The sequence below is a fragment of the Eleutherodactylus coqui genome, chromosome 1, assembly GCF_035609145.1.
Source record: "Eleutherodactylus coqui strain aEleCoq1 chromosome 1, aEleCoq1.hap1, whole genome shotgun sequence".
NCBI classification, from domain to species: Eukaryota; Metazoa; Chordata; class Amphibia; order Anura; family Eleutherodactylidae; genus Eleutherodactylus; species Eleutherodactylus coqui.
The window spans coordinates 342,357,111-342,377,326 of record NC_089837.1 but is presented as its reverse complement, the minus strand read 5'-3'; the positions used below and the strand labels follow the sequence as shown (position 1 = coordinate 342,377,326).

Below are 20,216 nucleotides of genomic sequence, written 5' to 3'. Positions count from 1 at the left end.
TATTTTAAAGCCAGAAAACCTCCTTCAAATACCATGTAATCACCAGGGAAAGCGCCACATGGATGGACGGACAGCATTTTGCACTGTACATATATTTCTCTAATAATAAAAAAAAGTGTGCAAGTCTGTGCATCTAATCCATCACACGCTTTATTTTAGGCAATCCGACAAGAAGTTTAGAGACGCACAAGTAGTGAAGATTACGCTTATTTTTATTGAGTACAAATACTGCAGGGCCAACTTGTACACTTCAGTGCCATAAAAAACTGAAATAAATAAATTCTGAAAGTTAAATCAAATGAATTTCGATAGGCGCTATTGTTTACAGTTTTAAGTGATGCGAATTCACTGGAACCAGCGGTTCAGCAAATCGAGCCTAAGAAATGCGTAAAGTATCTTCATCCTTTCAGAGAGGACATTCCTGCTCTCATAATTTCATCCACCAGAAGGATATTGCTTGCAATAACAGTGCTAGGAAAGAAGAGAAAACATCTTCAGGTCAGTGACAGTTGGCGTGTATCATTTTAGAATATACGAGCAGCCCAATCTACTTTAGGAAAGCCTTGTATGGGGTAATAGTGGGAGTAGTGGGTCATAGAATGATTACGTGGAGCATCCCACCACTGCGGTAAACTAGGTTACCCATCTACAATACAGCATGTGCTGATTAAAGCTGCAGATTACAATTTTGTAATTGCACGTTTTTCTTTCCTAATTCATGCGAGCGGCAACATGGTCGCCTATGGCAGATTGGTACAGCGTATGCTGTGTGCGGCATACACTACTGTGCAAGCCTGTCCTTAAAAGGAGCTGTGTGACAATGGTCACTAATTGGTCTCAAATCCTTGTCAATAGAACAGCATCCTCTTTTCAGATTATAGACGGTATATTAACGTTTTAGATCCCCCAAACCATTTATATACAAAAGCTTTATTCCCCATCAACACAATCTATTCAAGCCTCATGACAAAAATAAGAACCGCTGACTGCAGAACTAGAGTGGATTGTAGTTTACAGTGCCCGTCTAATGGGAGCTCCCATGGAACAGATTACCAGACCTACAGACAGCACCCACCGTTAATTTAGATAGACTTACCAGGAATGAAGAAGTTGTTTCTTAACACTGTAATTGTCCCAGATTCCTGCCTCTGATGACACCATTGGTTCGCCTTTGAAAAGGAGAAAGTTTTGTGTTTAACACCGTAGTGCAAAGGATATCATTGATTCCATCGATCCCATGTCCACCTTGTACTAAGTGAGAGGCGGCCAAGCATGCACACTGCCTCTCCATTCGTCCTTGTGGGACTGCCAAAGAAAAGCAGTGCGTTCGGCTATCTTCGCAATCCCATGAGTATAGAGGCAGCTTGCATACTGAGCTGACACTCCATTCGTACTGGGGAAAGGGATAATACTACAAAACCCTCATTCTCATGATCAGTGGGGGTCTCGGCTGTCAGATGCCCACTGACCAGCCACATAAGGCTTTGGACAAACAACATGACTAACATGCAAGTCTTTGTTCCATGTGCGGTTCTTCTGAATACGTGTAGAAGAACAATCTCTTCCAACGCAGAGGAAAAAGAACAGACAACAATATAGCACAGATTTCTAACCAAGGGAGCCAAAAGGAGCACACCTGGATGTGTTCTCTGTGCAAAGTTATGAAAAACCAGACTTATGTACCCAGTCAATAAGCGTCAAATAGCGGTACTAGATCATATCAGAAAAGAGACTTTATATAAATTACCCAGAGACACACAGAATGCAGGATTTTTTTTTTAAAGGAAGAAATACCCTTCAATTTCAATTGTGCCCAGAATTTTCAAAAACCTACAGAAATGACTTAACTTTTCTCGCTTCAGTAAGAGTCCGTAACATTTAAATAGTTTGTTGGAAGTTGACACACAATTTTGTTATAAAAAGGTCAAAGATGCTGTGGCTAAATGTTACATTAAAATTTATAGCATAAGTGTAAAATTTATCTACAACACCCTTTGGAGTCTGTGGCATTTTTTCCCTACACGACCGCATACTCTGGATATGGCTTTTTCCATAGGTTTCTCTATACTACTTAAAAAAAAACAAAAAAAAAAACACATGGAGGTGGGGGGGGGGGGGAGGCACTAGTTCAAAATAATGCAAATTAAAAACAAAACAAAACAAAAACACTTTCTCAAGTGGTCTAATGCTCCCTCCTCTACCCTCAGATTCTGTTCAAAATGCATGTATTACACACCCATGGTATCAATAGAAACGTCCCAAAGTTTTAGGTTCCTACAGCTAATGGTTTTTGGTACCATGGGCATGTAAATACACAAATTAACAAAAAGTGAGATATGAAGATGGGGCTTTTTCTTGTTTTAGACCACTTTACATGGAGTGACTCAATATCGCTCATGTGAATAAGCCCTAATATCGCAATATAGTTTTTTTCTGCCAGATATCACTCGCCCATGTGAACGTAGCCTTACAGAAGAGAAAAAAAACAAAAACACCAACACTGAAAGGGAGCCATAAGAAATATATGAAGGTGGGTGGACCTGAAGCTGCCAACAAGCACTGTGCAGTAAAGGAGGAATAAAACTGCAGAGATCACGAGCAAAAAAAATCAGCACTTGGCAAGAGATACCTGTATTTAGGTCAACACCGATGAGCTGTCCTGACTCTGCATATTCTGTCTGAAGTTTTACTAATGTTTCTTGAGAGTCGTATCCAGAGTTTTGAGCAAGAACCTGTAAGATGAACAGCTTGTAAGCTTCTGGGAACAATGCAAATTCAGAAAGGCATGTAGTGTTTAGTTTCCCATACAACGCCTGCGACAGTGCTAGAAAAGTCACAACTAAAATGGTAGTCAATGCGGTCAAAAACATCACTTGGCTCCTAATCTTTTCAACTTAAAGTCAAAGGAGCACAAATGACATATCTTGGAGCCCTGTAAATCAGGCTGACGATGGTCAGACACAGCCCACAAGTACATTTTTAAGCAGTTTCCACAAATTACTGGCACCCCAACATTAAACCAATCTAATTTAGCAAAAAGTGTTTTATTTACAATAAAATGGCAATTGACTTTATTGCATTGATATTAGTTATATCTTCTTACCTTGGGAATGATTAGGAGCGCATCAGCAAATGCCTGGACACCAAGCTGGGCTCGGCCCTTCACATTAGATTTGTGCTTGACTAGAGCATCAGCAATTGCTACCTCCACTGCTCCTGCGCCCGGCACAACGCTACCTGATTAGAAGGAAAATTATACATTTAAGAAGGTAGTTCGTGAAAGCTAGATTAAAAATGCCTTTGTTTCAGGCCTCACAAGCCTACAAATACAGCAACGGTTGGCATCTGATACGCAGCGGTCACCTCTTACAATCAAGTGACAGCTGTCTATTTTCTGCATGTTATTCCTGACCAATTCCTCAGAATAAGCCAAACGGTCACATAATTGTATCACATGACTGACGGGCTGATGCGATTTGGACAGCCTCCACCCACAACTATCGCTTACATATAGGACAGGTTAGATTTTCACCCGTCTCATCCTTTTCCTTTCAAGTTGTAAAGTTGTGAGTAAACAACTTCTCACTCCTAATAAAACATGCCAAAGAAGGGACAATTATTGGGTTGCAATAGGGCAAGGCTGCCCAAATCTTGAATGTATTTGGGTTAAGACATGGCACAGTTAAATTTTTTTTAATCCACCAAGAACGGCTCTGAAAAGTGAGATCAAAGTATGAACTGGATATACCGTGTTTCCTCGATGAGCTCTACCCTGATTTTTTTTTTTGTGGTGGTGGGGGTTGAAATATAAGCCCTCCTCAAATAAATAAGCCCTAGCTAAACTACATAAAATGGGGGGAAAAAAAAACTAACAGTACTCAGCAGGACCCGAGTCCTTCACGCTGCGGCAAGCTGCTAGTGTCTTCAGCGTTGACAGTACCCGATTACTGGTGAAGGGGCTTGCCTCTAGCAAACCAGTGCTGCGATTGGATCACAAGCACAGCTGGCGCTTGATCATTCACAGCCATTCAGTGAGTGATATAACTGAATGGCTGTGACTAGTTCATCGAGTGCCAGCTAATTAGATCACAAGCGCCGTGGCTCAGCCAATCACAGCACTCACTTACTGGAGGTGGGATATTCAAACCCCCGTCACCATAAAGAGTACTGTGTCAACGCTGAGCACACGGCAGTCTGCCACAGCGCCGGAGACCAGCGCTAGGGATCCAGATGCCCTGAGAGAGGCGAGTATAAGACACCCCCCTTTAAGCCTCAAAAATAAGACTGTCTCTTTTGGGGCAAAAATTAAAATAGGACAGTGTCTTATTTTCACAGAAACACAATAGAAAGGAAGGAAAAATACTCGCTAGTGTGGAAAACTTCAAAGTGTAAACAAAGTATATACTCTTATTACAGAAACTCACCATCCTCTATGGCATTTTTAACTGCCCGCAGGCCATCCCTTATAGCATCTTTAATTTGGGTTAGAGTGTGTTTATTTGGCCCCTTGACCAGCAGGGTGACAGAACGTGGATTTTCACATTGTTCTATGAATGTAAACTTCTCTTCACCCTGAAAACGTACAGACGTTACAAAAGATGAACACATGACAGGCGGATGCAATAATGCACAGCTTCCACAGTGTGACGGACTCACTACTCACCAAGGTGTACTCATACACAAGACCAGCATGTCCCAAGCAGTCAGGGGAGAGGTCGTCCACAGAGTTCATCGCGGTGCCACCACAGGCAAGGGTTAGCCTAGAAAAATGACAAACGGTATGCTCTAGTACAAAAACTACATGTAGGACACAACAGTCAGCCGTCGGGAATGTCACCCACCTTTCCATATTTCTTCTCTTCGCTCTACGGAGTGCTACAATCCCTTCTTTAGCAAGAGCATCCAACGAGAACGGATCAATTCCCTAAAGGGGGCAGAAAGATACGGATTACTTACCGGTAGTCCCTTTTCCAGGAGTCATCACGACGGCCCCATTTACATATGGAGGTTGCCCTCTGACCCAGGTAGGGACAGGAAGAGTTTAAAAGCACCTCCCCTTCCACCCATGCTTCAGTGACTTACAAATTATCACGGTGGACAATGTTTACTAAACCAAATTTTACCTTCATTCGGTCATATTTACATTGAAAGAACATTAATTATTCTATAAGGGAGGGAACTATGGGCCGTCGTGATGACTCCTGGAAAAGGGACTACCGGTAAGTAATCCGTATCTTTCCAGAGCGTCATCCCGACGGCCCCATTTACATATGGAGTATACCAAATTATACGTGGTTTTAGGGCGGGACTACTGCCTGAGGGACTTTTCGTCCGTAGCTCAGGTCTTTGTCCGACTGGACGTTAACCCTAAAATGTCTGATAAACGTATGTTGCTAGACCAGGTGGCTGCTTTGCAATTTGCTCGGCAGACGCCTGGCCTTTTTCTGCCCAAGAGGAGGAGAGAGAGCGTGTGGAGTGGGCTCTAATTTTTTTCCCCCGGGGGATCGAAGCCCCTGGCTTTATATGCCTCTTGGATGGCAGTCTTGATCCACCTCGCAATGGTGCCCTTAGATGCCGTCTTTCCTTTTTCCGGCCCCTGAAATTGGAAAAAGAGGTTATTTTTGCGAAAGGAGCAGGTAGCCTCTAAATACACTAGGACGGCTCTCCTAACATCTAGGCTATGAAAATCTCGTTCTTTTCCATTGCGGGGATTTTGACAGAAGGAGGGCAGAGTGATTGTCTGCTCCCTATGAATTTTTGACACTACCTTCGGTGGGAAGGCTGGGTCCCGTTTAAAGGTAATCCGGTCATCTTGTATTATCATGTATGGTTCAATACAGTATAACGCTTGTATTTCCCCTGTTCTCCGAGCTGAAGTTATAGCGACTAAAAGGGTAACTTTTAGCGTAAGCAGTCTCAGGGAGAGTTGGGAGAGGGGTTCAAAGGGGGGTTGGCAAGACTATTTAGGACTAAGTTTAGGTCTTAGATAGGGAAGGTTTCTTTAATAAAAGGGTCGAAGTCTTTCTGCCCCTTTGAGAAACCTACACACCCCGCGGTGTTCTGCTAGGGGGAGGTCTAGGTAAGATCCTAGTGCTGCTGTATGAACCTTAAGGGTTCTCGGGCTAAGGCCTTCCTCTAGGCCTGCCTGTGAAATTCCCGAATTGCGGGTATGTCAAGCTCTGGGATTTCCCCTGGATCTATTTTGCAGAAGTCTGTGACCTTCCTCCGTATCCTATCATAGATGGCTGTCGTGATAGGTTTACGGCTTTTTGTCGGGGTATTATGGGAGAGTCCCTTCCCACGCAATATCATGCTTTCAGCCTCTATGCTGCTAGATTCAATTTTTCCGACCCCCGGATATGTTAGCGGGCCCTGGAGTAGGAGATCATCCACTACTGGTAGTAGAGGTGGACCCCGAATAGTCAAGGCTTTTAGTAGGGGATACCAGGGCCTTTTTGTCCCACATAGGGGCAACTAGTATGACTGACACCCGGCTGGTCTGGATTTTCCCGAGGGTGTGAGGGATCAGTGGGAAAAGGGGAAAAGGCGTATGCTAGGTCCATATCCCAGCTTTGGGACAGGGCATCTATCCCGCACGGGTTGGCTCTTGGATTCAGAGAGTAAAAGTCCCGGCATTTTGAATTTTCCCTCGGGGCGAACAGGTCTATCTGCGGTTCTCCCCACCGGCAACTTAGTTGGTCGAAGACTCGCTGGTTCAGCCCCCATTCTCCTGGAAGGATGCTCTGTCTGCTCAGGAAGTTGGCAACAACGCTTGTGGACCCTTTTAGATGGATTGCTGAGAGAAAAGACAGCACGTTGGACTCCGCCTAGCGGAGTATTTTTATCGCCAGTTGTTGCAGGTGTGGGTCGCGTTCCCCCTTGGTGGCGAACAAACGACAGAGCTGTACTATTATCAGTCAAAGTTTTGATATGCCTTCCTCTTACAGGGGGTTCTGCTGCCTTAAGGGCCTCCCAGATTGCCCTTAATTCTCTGTAGCTTGATGAGCGCTTAGCTACTTTGGCCTGTAAATTTAGGTCGGCTACTTGCGCTCCCCATCCTGTTTTGCTGGCATTTGTTGTGATGGGTATAGTAGGTTCTTGCGACCAGGAGGTACCTTTGCTTAGGTTCCTCTATGAGGTCCACCAGCGTAGGGACTCTGACTCGGACGGACAGGCTAACCTTATTATCCAGGGAGGTCTGCTGTCTGTCCCACCTGGCAAGAATGAACCTTTGTAGTTGTCGAGTATGGGCTTGTGCCCACGGTACTATCTGTATGCAGGCTGTTTAGGATGCCGAGCACCTTCATTGTTTCTCTGATAGAAACAGTCGTAGCCTGACAGAGGGAGGTTACTCTTTGGAGGAGGTCTTCCTCCTAGATGATGGAAGCCGAGATTCCTGGATGTGGTAGTCTAATAATACCCCCGGGTATAACTTCTGTGTACCAGGGTTCAGGTCGGACTTCTGTTTATTGACTATCCACCCAAACTGTTTAGGGTAGACAAGACTATAGATAGGTCTATACGTATAGTCCTTCTGTCCTCGACACTGACAAGAAGTCATCCAGATATGGGAATATACGGATTTGGTTCCGTCTGAAATAGGCTACCATCTCTATTATTATCTTTGTGAACACCCGAGCAGCAGTGGAGATTCCGAATGGAAGGGCCATAAACTAATAATGTTGGATCCTGTCACCCTCCCGCCGAGCGAATCTCAAGTATTTGTGATGGACTGCAGCTATTGGGACGTGACAGTATGCATCTTTGGGATGCATAGTGCACTTTACAGTATCCCGGTCTATCAGTGAGACGATAGACCTCACTGTTTCCATCTTTAAAAAAAATTTTTTCATTTATATGAAATAAATTTATTTAGGGCCTTAAGGTTAAGGATAGTCCTAATGGAACCGTTTGGTTTTTCCTGTACACCTTTTATGAGGTTCCCTTGATCTTGTAGGGACCCAGGGGAGGTTATGAGGAATCTCCTAGAGGGTAGAGAGTGGAACCCAATTCGGTACCCTGCTTCAATTATTCGGAGTACCCAGGGGTTAGATGTTATCCCCTGCCACTGACTTAGATAGCGTGCTAATCTACCCCCTGTTTGTTCAGGAGAGGGTTGAGCTTCCTTAACCCGACCTCCCTTGGGGTACGCCATCTTCCAGTTTTCCCTTTAACTTCGGGAGGTGGCTGGCGCCTCGGAAAGGATGGTTTCCTGTAAGGCTATCTGTCGCTGATTTTCTCCAGGATCTTGTCCAGGACGGGCCCAACATGTATTCCCCTTAGAGGGGGATGGTGCAGGGCTTGTTTTTTGATGTCACATCTGCGGCCCATGTCTTCAGCCATAATGTGCATCATATCTTACTATCCCCGCTGATGCATCAGTCAGAAAGGCGGTAGCCATTTTTAGGAGGGAAAGACAACCGGCTGACTCCTCTCTAGGGGCCCGATCTATGATGGAGGCTTCCAGCCTATTTATGCATAGGACCATCGATCTGGCCACAGAAGTCGAGGCTATGTTCTTATCCATTGGATAAGACAGTTGTGAGGTATCTTCAGGGCCCAAAAGGGGTTTTCTTGCTTTTTAAAGTAGAGCGCGCCTGGCAGTAATCCGCCTAGTCGCGATGGCAGTATGCCTTCAGCTGTCACTCTACCCCCCAGTGGGTACTCATTGCACCGACCTCGGAAGGACAGAAGGCTGAGTCGACCCTGAGCCGGCTACCTGACGTACGCGGGGTCTGAACCCGCGCCTTGATACCGCTATTCTTTTTTCAGGCTCCTGCCATTCATCGGCAATTACCTGTTGTAGGGTCTAGTTGACCGGGAACATGGTATTTTCCCCCGGAGGCCGCCGAGCGTTTTATCTTTGTTTTATGGAACGCTTCACGAATTTGCGTGTGCGTCTATCGTTCCAATTTTAGTATATGTGCTGCCGAAGCGAGCACTATCCTCGGCGGGTGATCCTCTATCTGCATTGTCTCCCTCACCGCCTTGATGAGGTGCGCAATGTCATTTGAGGAGAAATAATACTTTTCCTCATCCTCTAAAAGTACTGGCGGGTCCTCTAGCTTTTCTTCAGACGGGAGCTGCAGGGATTCCCGGAAATTGGGCTCGCCAATTCGGTTTGTCTTGGCCTTTTAGGGACCCGTGACGGACCTGGCTGAGCCTGGGGAAGGGATGCCATAGAGGCCTGCCCTGATCCTACAGCGGATGCCTCTGCTAGTATCTTCCCTGTGCATTCGTCGCATAGGGTATTTTTTTTTTTTTTTTTTTTTTTTTTTTTGGGGGGGGCCGCTATCGCAGCAGCGGCGGCCGGAACATGCAGACCGTGCGAGGGAGACCTGCGCTGCTGAGGCGACTTACGGCTCAGTCGGCGCCGCAGGTCGGGGATGCAGGGACTTGTGAGTGTGTGCGGCCCCGACCTCTACCCCCTAGGGGGAATAGCACAGCGTGCGGTAAGTCCTTACTCTTTAGACTCTAACCCATACCACAATGGGGGAGAGGGGAGAGAAAAGGGGACATATATGCATCCAATCCAGTACAGCGTTAATTCCGTTTTTTGGCATATAGCCTACTCACGGCTTGTAGGGTATCTGTTTCTCCCTCTCGTGCTGAGCTGTCGCGGGTAGACATGCTGTTTGGCACTTCTAGTCAGTCAGCAGGATATCTCCATGGAGTAGAGCCTGCTTTAGATGGGAGAAACTTTGAATTTGGCGCCATTTCCGGGTTTTCACCGGTAGCCACGCCCCCTACGTCGAGCGCGTGACGTCACCACGCCGGATGACGTCACCGCTATGCGAGCCGAGGATCCAGGAGCTCCGGGAGGCCGCCGCTGCTGTTCCTCTGCCAGGAGGAACTATCCCATCGCGGTAGCGGCGGCCGGAACATGCGGACCGCGCGAGGGAGACCTGCGCTGCTGAGGCGACTTACGGCTCAGTCGGCGCCGCAGGTCGGGGATGCAGGGACTCGTGAGTGTGCGGCCCCGACCTCTACCCCTCCAGGGGGATCGCACAGCGTGCGGGAAGTTTTCTTCTGGTAAGTCTTCTTCCTTCTCCTGCAGCTCTGGAGCTGCTCCTCTGTCCCACCGTAGGGACAGGAAGACACTGAAGCATGGGTGGAAGGGGAGGTGCTTTTAAACTCTTCCTGTCCCTACCTGGGTCAGAGGGCAACCTCCATATGTAAATGGGGCCGTCGGGATGACGCTCTGGAAAGCTTGTTAAAAGGAATGCTTGTAAACAGAAAGCCAAAATAAGCCTATAAAACAATCCAATCCATCATTGCAGTAGGATTGCTAAAGACTAAATAGAACACACTACTAAGGAATATTGTTACCGATTAGGAAGAGCTGAAGATGACAGAATGTATTGTACTCTGAACACACCTTACCCCGAAGCAACAAATACTATCATTCAAGTCGTGTTTAGTCACACCTAATTTTAATGACTGTAGCTCCAGTTCTGTAAGGACCATCGACAAGCTTATAGTGTCACTTCAGGCCCGTTTCACTTGGGCTACAGAATCATTGCTACAAAACGCCTGTCTGTGAAGCCCAGGCTTTCCAATGGGTTCCTTCAGGCTACAAAACATCGCATGTGAAAGAACCCATTCGAAACCATGAGCTTCACAGACATGTATTTTGTAGTGAGATTTTGTAGCCCGTGTGAACCAGGCCTTAAAGCCAATATTTAAAAAATAAAAAAAATAAAAAAAAATAAAAGACACCAAACACGTGCCGGTAGTCCTTAGAGAACCGGAGAGTACAGTTGTTTGAAGTGAGGTGGGGAGTACTGACTGTACAGCTTGTGTAGAGGAGAGCAGAGAGGATCTGCGATTTCCCTGTATCACAGGACAGGGGCAACATGAAGTTTTGTTCATGTTATCACCCCCATCAGAGAACGCATTTCCTCCAATTGCCCCTCCACCCCCACAGAAGAGAAGTGAAATAATGTGTCCTTGCTCATGTAAATCGCTCCCCTATATAGTTTAACCCAGCCACATAAGGCTTTGGACAAATGAGAGCGCAGCCTAAAAGTGCAACAAATACTAGCATGCAAGACTTGTTCTATGTGCGGTTCTTCTGAATACGTGTAGAAGAACAATCTCTTCCAACGCAGAGGAAAAAGAACAGACAATATAGCACAGATTTGTAACCAAGGGAGCCAAAAGGAGCACACCTGGATGTGTTCTCTGTGCAAAGTTATTGAAGTTGGATCAGGTGTTACAGCTTTTACTCTGTTTTGACATTAGTATCCCATTTTTATAAATGCTTGACGCTGGTCCCTATTCATCATTGTATGTTAATTATTAATAGTTTTAGAGCTGGAATACCATTCAACGGCCCTTTCAAATCTCAGGGCAGCCACACATCAATGATAACGGCTTAAAGTTCACGGGTCCGTATTACCGAAGCGGGAGCCATTCTTTTCCCGTAGTTAAGTATTTCATTGGGCACAAAGTGCTTGGTGAGCATCCAGTATTACTTCAGCCATGCTGCTCCCCCCCCCCCCCCCAACCTCCCCATCACAAGGTAAAGCCAAGCGGTGATACAGACGACACTTGGATGATTTGTGCACACACGCTGGGAGAATCTCACCTTCTGGTTTATCACTATGAAGCCTTTGGCAGAATCTCCACACACCTTCTGCTTCAGAGCTACGATTTTATTTACCCGCTCCACAATAAATTTTCTCTCAGCTTTGACTAGTTTTTCCCGCTCATCTGCACTTTTGTAGAAAAATCCAGAATTTACCTCTCTGTGGTGGGGGAAAAAACACACAAAAATTAACATTTTTATGTTGCAGTTTGTAAAGAAATCCCAAGATTTCCTCCTTGAACTATGAGGATACAACAGTGCGCCCAGAGATTCTCTCTCTACTTCAGATAACTATGCAGGTTAAATTCTAGAATATTCAGTTGTTCCTTAATTAACCCCTTCCCAACATCTGACCTATATTTTCATCTTAAAGGCTGATGGGTAAGACTGAGTGGCTTCATACCGGGCCGGTACCATCTATGACAGGTGGCTGACATTTGGCAGCAGCGTCTGATCACATAATTCTGATCCCAGCCATGTAACCCCCTTAAGATGACACAGTCAATGCTGACTACATCACCTTCCAATTATGGGGTGCCAAAAAATCATCATGGCATAGAGAAGGCCTCCAGGTCTGCCACGGAAACATTCCTATTTCATCCTGTCCTGAAGATTCGGGGGGTGGGGAGTGAGATCTAACTCTCTCTTTCCCGATCCCCTCCACAACCCCCCCCTGAATCTTCAGGGACGAGCCAGCAGTTACTCAAAAAAGGCGATGCTCTCTCGCTTTACCGAGTATGCTCGCTCATCTCTACACACTAGTATAACTGCAAGTTGCATCCGAAACACTTGGATGCAACTCCTATTGGACACCAGTCAGTGTGCGGTCCGATATACACCGCATATTCATATGCATTGGCTGGTCCTACTTCGCATTCATAAGATTTACTTAAAGGTTCTGTTCAACTAAAGCTTTGCAAGGATGAATTAGAGAATTTTTCACTAAGGAAGTGCCGTCTTCCTCTCCTCAGTTATTAATCCTACATTAAAGAAGTAGAGAACTTGGCTTCTGAGGAGTCGGGCACCCATACTGAGGTACTTCTGTCCTGTTTTATCTATTTGTAGCTGATCCACTGTAAAAAGGATGCTTGATTCAGAGAGTCACAGAGTGCAACCACACAAAACAAACTGAGCTGCAATCTCCGCCGGTCAGCCCTATCTAATAGATAGGCTGACCGGCTGAGAATCGGGGCAATTTGCAGCATGCTCGCCGGGGCAATTCGAATTGCTCGCCGCAAGCGGAGAATCGCTACGATTCTCCGCTCATGGACAGAGGGCTGCGCTTGCCATAGCAACGCTATAGAAAACGGTCACCGCATTACTTGCAGCTAGATTATCGCCGCAGGTAACGCAATGAACTATAGCCTGTGGACAGGCAGTTTTCTACTGCAAACATGTCCAGAATGCTGTTGCTATACAAGCTGGCACCATAGCATAGACTAGTTTTCTGGTGATTGGTTCCTTTGTATAGCTCCTTATGTATTAGAAAAGACAAACCAACACACCAACACACTTACGTTTTCTCATATTCCAGGGACACATTACAGGTGAGAATGAATGCATCCTCAACCCTCTTCTTCATGTCTGGATGACGAGCCCCATGATCGAGCACAAGACCTCTTATTAACCTAGAAAATATGAAATCATTCTCAGGAGAGTACACAAAAGGAAAAAAGGTGGATCAATACTAACTACTATACTATCCCAGGTGTTCACAATTGTGCCAAGACGCTGCCAAGAAAAGAAACGCCAAATAGCAAAGCACGCATGTGATTTACTTTAGCATGGTGTCTGACTGCAAAATCTACTAGAAGGTAATGCAGAATTCATCCATGCAGTTGACTTCCTTCTAAACATACTTCAAGGGAGGGTCTTCCACTTCTGACCACCCGCGATCACCTGCTTGCCGGCTGTATTGAAGTCAACGGCAATAGAGTCTACAATACCAACTCAGGGTACTGCAACGTGTTAGATACTAGTCCGCTTCTGGTTCCTTACACACCGACAGCACACTGATCATCAGGGGTCCCAAGCAGCTAAAGCCTGCCATTCAACTATCGACCTATCCTGAGTTCAGAAGTGGACAAACCCTTTAAAACGGCACCTACTTTTAGTTAGGCAACTTTCACACTGCACTTACAATGTACTATTGGACTCTACGGATGGCAGATGCATCCACAAGAGGTACAGGTTGGGAAATCTTCACGATACGTGCCAACTATGCAGTGTGAATGTAGCCTTGACAAATATGCCATCACCAAGCAGAATGTATGTATAAGCTATGCTGGAACAGAAGGTGACATACCAGGTAATGTATGGTTATAACAAGTTATTATTACTACTTACGTAGTGTCACTTTCTGTTTTATGCTTCATCTCCATGATTTCCACCATGAATAAGTCAATTGGTTCATTGGGTTGTCTTATGGCCAAAACAGAGTCCACAACAGCCTGAAAAGCAGACATGGAGGTTTAGATAGTCAATGTGCAGCCATCAGGACGAGGCAGAAGAGATGGGATTAAAGCTTTCCCTCCCCATATATTGAGTCCTTTCAGCTACCCGAAGAAGGACAAGCCGCACAAGTGTAAAGAATCCTACTGGAGTTACCTCTGTGAGAACGTCGGCCAGCTCAGCATGTACTTTGGTGCGAAGCGATGTCCTGGCCACATTAATAAGGGTTTCTCTGTCCATTTCTTTAGATACCTTAATCTCCTCCAAAACTTTAAGTGCTTTCTCTTTTGCTGCTTCAAACCCTTCAGTGACAATTCTTGGATGAAGGCCCTGAAACAAGACGACAAAACAACCCTTTAAAGAGCAAATGATGAACATTGGAAAAGTATCTGTTCTTGCTGGACTCTGTTCAAGAAACATTTTAGTGCTCTTTACCCAAAACTACAGCATCAATGAACATGTAACTACCCATCTGGGCTCAGTGCAGGTTCCCCAGCCAGGCAGGGCAGTAAGGAGTACACTGTGGTGTATATATTAGCCATAGGAGACACATCTGTCCCCGCTTACCTCAGATATGTAGAGATCAGCTTGCTTCAGCAGTTCCCCAATGATCAACACGTTGGAGGTTGTCCCATCTCCTGTAATGTCATCTTGGGCGGTCGCTACTTTTGCAATCAAAGAGGCTGTTGGATGCTGGATTTGCTAGAAGACAAACGCAGAACGATTATAATGGTGCATTTACACAAGGGGTTAATGCTGTGGAAACCTGCAGCATGTACAGTACAAGTTTACAACACGGCGTCATGCAGATTGCTGCATTATGTCCATGGTCATTTACATCCGACTAGCATGAAAGTCTTAAATGGGGTTCCAGAGGATATAAAGGCATGCGCCCAGTACAAGCCTTCCATATACGTACCATTTCATGGAGCAGGACGTTGCCATCCTTGGTGAGCTTGATATCCCCGGCTCCAGAGACCAACCTGTGTATAAGAAATCATAGCAGGTGACCAATTCACAGCACAATCCTATGCCTGATCAAGTGCGTCTCATCTTCAGAGGCCTCTGAGCCTCATAGACCAAACATACGGGCTTGTAGGAGCCGATACACTGAGCCCAGAAACATAAGTATTGCACCTGGTGAACAGCGCCAACACTACTGGCTTGGTAGGGACAAATGTAGAATGACAGCGGCAGGAGAGGAGAAGGCTATACCAGCTGACTGCAACACCGCTCAACAACACGGGATTGGTTACCTGCCGGCTACCCTGGCCATTACGTCAGCCATTACTAATACTGGTGTTCCTTTCCACCCAGGATGGGGGCTTCTGACCCAAGAGGAAATACATTGCTCTGCACAAACCTCCCCCCCCCCCTTTATCATACACTGTTTATGAGGGTAGACACGCAGCTCCTGCCCCCCATATGCAGGCGATGGCACCAGTTGCATGGTGCTGTACATTTGCCAGTGCACTTGGGTAAAGTGAGGTGCTTGCGGACAGTTGAGGTCAAGCTTTAGCCCCATCAGGCCACATGGGCACTGGAGTGAGGGAAGCGATGCCAAGCATCAGCGGGCAAGGACGGCTCTGTGTCATACGGCCTATTACTTCGATTCTGCAGCAGTCACAGGGAGATCTGGCTGACCACAACTTCCTCAGCTACAAGAGCCGATCGCCCGGGCTCTCAGAAGACAACCCCACAGCACGCCGCAGATCCCCGACACAGCTTTATTGTCAAAGGGGTTGTAATGGGGAGAAAACCCCTTTAAAAACTTAAAGCGACCCTCTGGGCCTGGACAAAGATGGCTGAACTGACTTCTCAAGGCCTGATCCACATGGTGTATTAGTAGATCATTAGTCTAAGTGTAGGCAGCAGGGTAACATCGCCCCCTACAGGCAGCAGGGTAACCTCATCCCCCTATATAGTCCCCAACAGGCAGCAGTGGAACATCGCCCCCTACAGGCAGCATGCCCCACCCGCAGACCCCCTACAACAAGGTGGGGGCGCCTGGAAACAACTGCGGCCGCCGCACACCAGCCGGCACAGTCACCATATAAGGCGGCGCCGGCTCCCCGCCCTGAATGAATGGGCCCGGCTCGCTGGAGAGCAGCGGCTTACATCTTCATGGTCCCCTTAGGCCCGAGGTTGGTCCTCAGCACGTCCTGCAGCCCGCGGGCGGCGCTGATGTTGACGGCCAGAGCCGCGTGGGCCCGCGCTACCTCGGCTTTCGGGTTAAGTGCTTTCACGGCAGCCATGGTGGTGATGCTGGGGGACTGCAGAGAGGAGGACGAGAGGAAGCACCGCGACACACAATGACCAAGCCCAGGCCGTCCTCGCACGCCGTGCTGCCAAGAGACTGGGGCCTGCACTTCCAGAACAATCTAGCATGCTCGCCCGGCAATCCACGCCCAACACCCACTATGATTGGCTGAAGAACACACCCTGTTCTGTGATTGGCTGGCGTGTAACCTAATCTCGCGAGATCCATAAGGAACGTTGTAACCGCCTGGAGGAAGTGTATTTCAGCCACACTTAACTGGCGCTGCCGATTCCAGCCACCTCATTGGCTCTTCGGCACCACGTGGGCACACAGCGTGAACGCGGATGCAGCCGTAAACGAGGAGCTGTGCACGAGGGTCATGTGACCAGGAATCATGTGACCAGCAGTCACGAGACCGCGGCGATGTGCGGACGGTGCGGCTGCTGGATCCTGCTGCTCCTGGGCTCCGGCCTCACCCATGCTCTCAGCGGGGGGATGCTGTACCCCAGGGAGACCCCCACCCGGGAGCTGAAGGAGCTCAATGGTGTCTGGAGTTTCCGGGCTGATAAGTCCCCGCAGAGGGACGAGGGCTTCCGGATGCAGTGGTACAAGCGGCCGCTGAGGGAGGTGAGTGCCGACGAGTACGCGGGATACCCCCGGTCCATGCCGGTGACTGTCTTTATGTATAGTGGAGCACCCACCCACTGATGCCAGCTTTTATGTATCGCACCCTCTAACCACCCACTAGTGCCAGCTCTCATTGGCAGCAGAGCACCCTCTGCCAGTGACAGCTATTGTGTGCAGCTGAGCCCCCCTCTAGGTCACCGCTGCTAGTTCTTGTATGCAGCACTGGTGCCAGCTCTTCTGTATGGGCAGAGCATCACCCCTCCACCGTCCCCCACTCTTGTGTTAAGTAGAGCCCCCCTTCCACTGGTGCCCACGCTCTGTACTGGCTCTGGTCTTCATGGCAGGCTGCACCCAGGTCAGTTCTTGTGTGGCAAAGCACTACTATTTCCTCATCTTTGCCATCCCTGGTGTGCCAGAGGACTTTCATTTTCTCACCTCTGCCATTTTTGTGGGTTGCAGGACCCATCCGCCCGGCCAGCACTCATATGTGCGAATATATTACATGTTCTTCCCTGCGATTGACCACATTCCATCTTTGCCACCTTTTTGTGTGGCAAAACATCCTATCTGCTCCTCCACTTTGGCATCTGCTGAGTTAGGAAGCCCTCCCTTTATCTCCTTTACCATCTCTCCTGTCACAGGGAACCTCAGCTTTGCCAGCTGTTGGTGCCAGGGCTTATTCCTTTCGTCTACCTCTTGTGTGTGACAGCCTCCTGGTCTTGACGTGTGGCAAACCAGCTTCCCTTAACAGCTCTTGTACTTGGCACAGCACCACCTGTGCCCACTCTCGGCTAGAGGAGGGGTGCGGGCAGCCGCGGAAGCAGATATGAATGGATATATCTCATTTAGCGATGTGCTTCCCCAGTGCCTGGTACATATTATACAGTAATGCTAACAACCTCTGTCATGTGTTTGCCCACACAGAGCGGCCCGGTTCTAGATATGCCAGTCCCTGCCAGCTACAATGATGTCACACAGGACATTGGTTTGAGAGATTTCGTTGGATGGGTCTGGTATGAGAAAGAAGTCTGGTTACCCAGTCGCTGGTTGGAAGACGTGCCCTCTTACAGAATTGTACTCCGGGTTGGCAGTGCCCACTACTTCTCCATAGTGGTGAGTACATAATTAACCAGTTCAAAGCTGATAGCTTTCCCTGCCAATGACCAGGCAGTTGGTCTTCCTTTTAGTACGTGTGGTTGAATCATTCTCATGATTCTTAGGGATTTATCCTAATGCCAATTTTATATTAGTGGTTTTTAGCCGATTACATATGTATAGTTTTAGGCTGTCGTGCTGCCGGGCTACCGTTGTGGTTTTGGCTTAGGCCCATTGTCCACGGGCGGGTTTGATTTGCGGAATCAGCTGCGGGACACCTGATCTGGAGATCAACCCGCCCATAGGGAAACATGGGCGTCTACAAATAAAATACAGTATGCACATTTGGTTTGCAGGCCTCTTGGTGCGGAAAAAAACTGCAGCATGCTTCATTTTAGTGCGGATCCCGCACGGACGGCTTCCATTGAAGTCAGTGGAAGCCGTCCAATCCGCGGCCCGTCCACAATGGAATAGTGGACAGGCTGTGGATTCTGTGGGAAAGCAGGAGTTAAGAAGAAGAAGAAGAAGAAAAAAAAACTGTGCATGCATGCCAGAGCGCCGGCTGGCACTTTCGCAGACCCAGAAATAGAAGACCCGGACAGTAAGAACAAGACCCGGACAGGTAACCGCAGTGTCCTTGGCCGCAGGTAGGGTGGTATTCCGCTGCGGGCTGCTGCATGCAGGATCTGATCCGCCCGTGGACATGAGGCCTCACAGTGGCATTTTTAAAACCTTGTTTTTACCATTTGATTTGTACATAATTTATATTGCACTCCTTAAAGTCATGAGACCTTAAGGCCCCATGCCCACGGCCGCATCGGACTCCGCCAGCAGAATATCGCAGTGGAATCTGACACAGCACGCCCCAAAGACCCCATACTCACCTCTCCGTATCTGCTGCGAGAGTCCCGTCCGGAGAGCCGTCACGCATAAATGTCACAGAATGGGGAACCCCCTCAGGATCCTCCTCCATCTGCTCTGCAATGGGACACACTACGCTGTAAGAGCATCTCCCATTTTGGTGAACTTTTTGCCATTCTTGTCTTACAGGATGGCCAGTCATCTGACATGCTTTGCACCACATTGCGGCAGCCTTCACACTGGCGAGATTTGTGCATTGCGAGACGCAGCGATATGAAACCCATTAGTGCTGATTTCCCTGCATGGCACCGCAATGCGATGCAGGAAACAAACCGCAGCATCTTTTTGCGATCTTGCCCATTGTTCTTATTCTAAAATGGAAGTAAATCCTATTGTCCGCTGAGCAGTACATTACAGAGAGAATACACTGGAGCGGGCACGCTGAGGAATGGCAGAGCTGGGGGACCTTTCATTATGTCCCTCTTTTGTTGGGGGTGCTTTGGGCTTCTTTGGTCTCTAAGTATTAATGTGCCTTGTTTGCAGTGGGTTAATGGTGCCCAAGTGACGCAGCATGAAGGAGGACATCTGCCGTTTGAAGCCAACATAACCAGTGTACTACAAGGTGGTTTAGGAGCTCCGTGTCGCATCACCATTGCTGTAAATAATACGCTCACCCTAAACAGCCTACCTCCAGGATACATCGAATTCATGGATGACCCCACGCGGTGAGTACCCCAACTATACAACAGCCTATACTGTTCAGTAGTATCAATGTGCCTATAGAGGAAATCTATTATGTACTATGAGTCTTGTCACAGATATTCCCGTCAGTCATGGCTAAGATGAGAATAGCTGTCCAAATGTCACGGCCGGCGGTGGCTGAGATGATGCAAACAGCTGAACTGGCTGTTGTACGCATTTTCTTTCACTTGCGTAAAAGTGAATGGAAGTTATGGAACAGTATAGCGCACTGCGCCCCGCGGTTTCCGTAGCTCCCATTCTCTGCTATGGGAGTTACAGAGACACGGTAGAACAATCAGTTTGGCTGCTTCTGCAATCCCAGCCGCCGGCTGTCACGGAGGGGAGCCGGGCAGTCGGAGAACTCCCTTTCTAGTACTGTAGATGCAGCCGCTCCTTTGGAACACGCGAGTACTGCGCCGTTTCAGACAACAGTGCCTCGTGGTACAGTGCCTCCATTGGCTTCATAGACCTGCGATCGAACATTGTTGCGATCGAATATTGTTGCGCACTTTATGCTCTACTTTAGCGCTTGTTAACACGCCTCATCACCCATCCTAATGATGGGCTGCGTTAAAAAACACTGTCAAACGC

The 20,216-nt window shown here is 47.7% G+C and overlaps 2 protein-coding genes and 3 non-coding genes across 5 annotated transcripts in view; 1 reads left to right on the top strand and 4 right to left on the bottom strand.

Annotated features, from left to right (window-relative positions):
• Window positions 1-194: 194 nt before the first annotated feature.
• Window positions 195-16,443, bottom strand: LOC136576618 (T-complex protein 1 subunit zeta). Its single transcript, XM_066576081.1, has 14 exons — window positions 16,160-16,443; window positions 14,961-15,024; window positions 14,609-14,743; window positions 14,198-14,371; window positions 13,937-14,040; window positions 13,108-13,218; window positions 11,591-11,750; window positions 4,842-4,924; window positions 4,664-4,760; window positions 4,425-4,572; window positions 3,104-3,237; window positions 2,630-2,732; window positions 1,097-1,169; window positions 195-471 (listed from the first exon to the last, which is right to left on the bottom strand). The coding sequence occupies exons 1-14, from the start codon at window positions 16,294-16,296 to the stop codon at window positions 399-401; spliced, it is 1,596 nt and encodes a 531-aa protein (XP_066432178.1). The 5' UTR covers window positions 16,297-16,443; the 3' UTR covers window positions 195-398.
• Window positions 1,522-1,657, bottom strand: LOC136594493 (small nucleolar RNA SNORA22). The gene has a single exon (XR_010788586.1). It is a non-coding gene; the product is annotated as a small nucleolar RNA SNORA22 (small nucleolar RNA).
• On the bottom strand, window positions 11,060-11,192 carry LOC136594504 (small nucleolar RNA SNORA22). The gene has a single exon (XR_010788587.1). It is a non-coding gene; the product is annotated as a small nucleolar RNA SNORA22 (small nucleolar RNA).
• On the bottom strand, window positions 13,297-13,426 carry LOC136594449 (small nucleolar RNA SNORA15). Its single transcript, XR_010788582.1, has one exon. It is a non-coding gene; the product is annotated as a small nucleolar RNA SNORA15 (small nucleolar RNA).
• A 240-nt stretch (window positions 16,444-16,683) lies between the features above and the next one.
• LOC136576614 (beta-glucuronidase-like) overlaps window positions 16,684-20,216 on the top strand; it is a 30,742-nt gene continuing 27,209 nt past the window's right edge. The window contains exons 1-3 of the mRNA XM_066576073.1: window positions 16,684-16,928; window positions 17,853-18,041; window positions 19,428-19,609. Of these exons, the coding sequence (XP_066432170.1) occupies window positions 16,725-16,928; window positions 17,853-18,041; window positions 19,428-19,609 (575 nt within the window). The 5' untranslated portion in view covers window positions 16,684-16,724. The remainder of the gene's footprint in view (window positions 16,929-17,852; window positions 18,042-19,427; window positions 19,610-20,216) is intronic.

What these genes read in the sequence shown, in the direction of transcription:
- LOC136576618 (XM_066576081.1), bottom strand. Translation starts at nt 16,296, where the DNA reads ATGGCTGCCGTGAAAGCACTTAACCCGAAAGCCGAGGTAGCGCGGGCC. An exon ending in TCCCTGGAATATGAGAAAAC is followed by an intron (nt 11,751 to 13,107) that starts GTAAGTGTGTTG and finishes CCCCCACCACAG; the next exon opens with AGAGGTAAATTCTGGATTTT. An exon ending in CGGTGTTGACCTAAATACAG is followed by an intron (nt 1,170 to 2,629) that starts GTATCTCTTGCC and finishes TCCTTTTCAAAG; the next exon opens with GCGAACCAATGGTGTCATCA.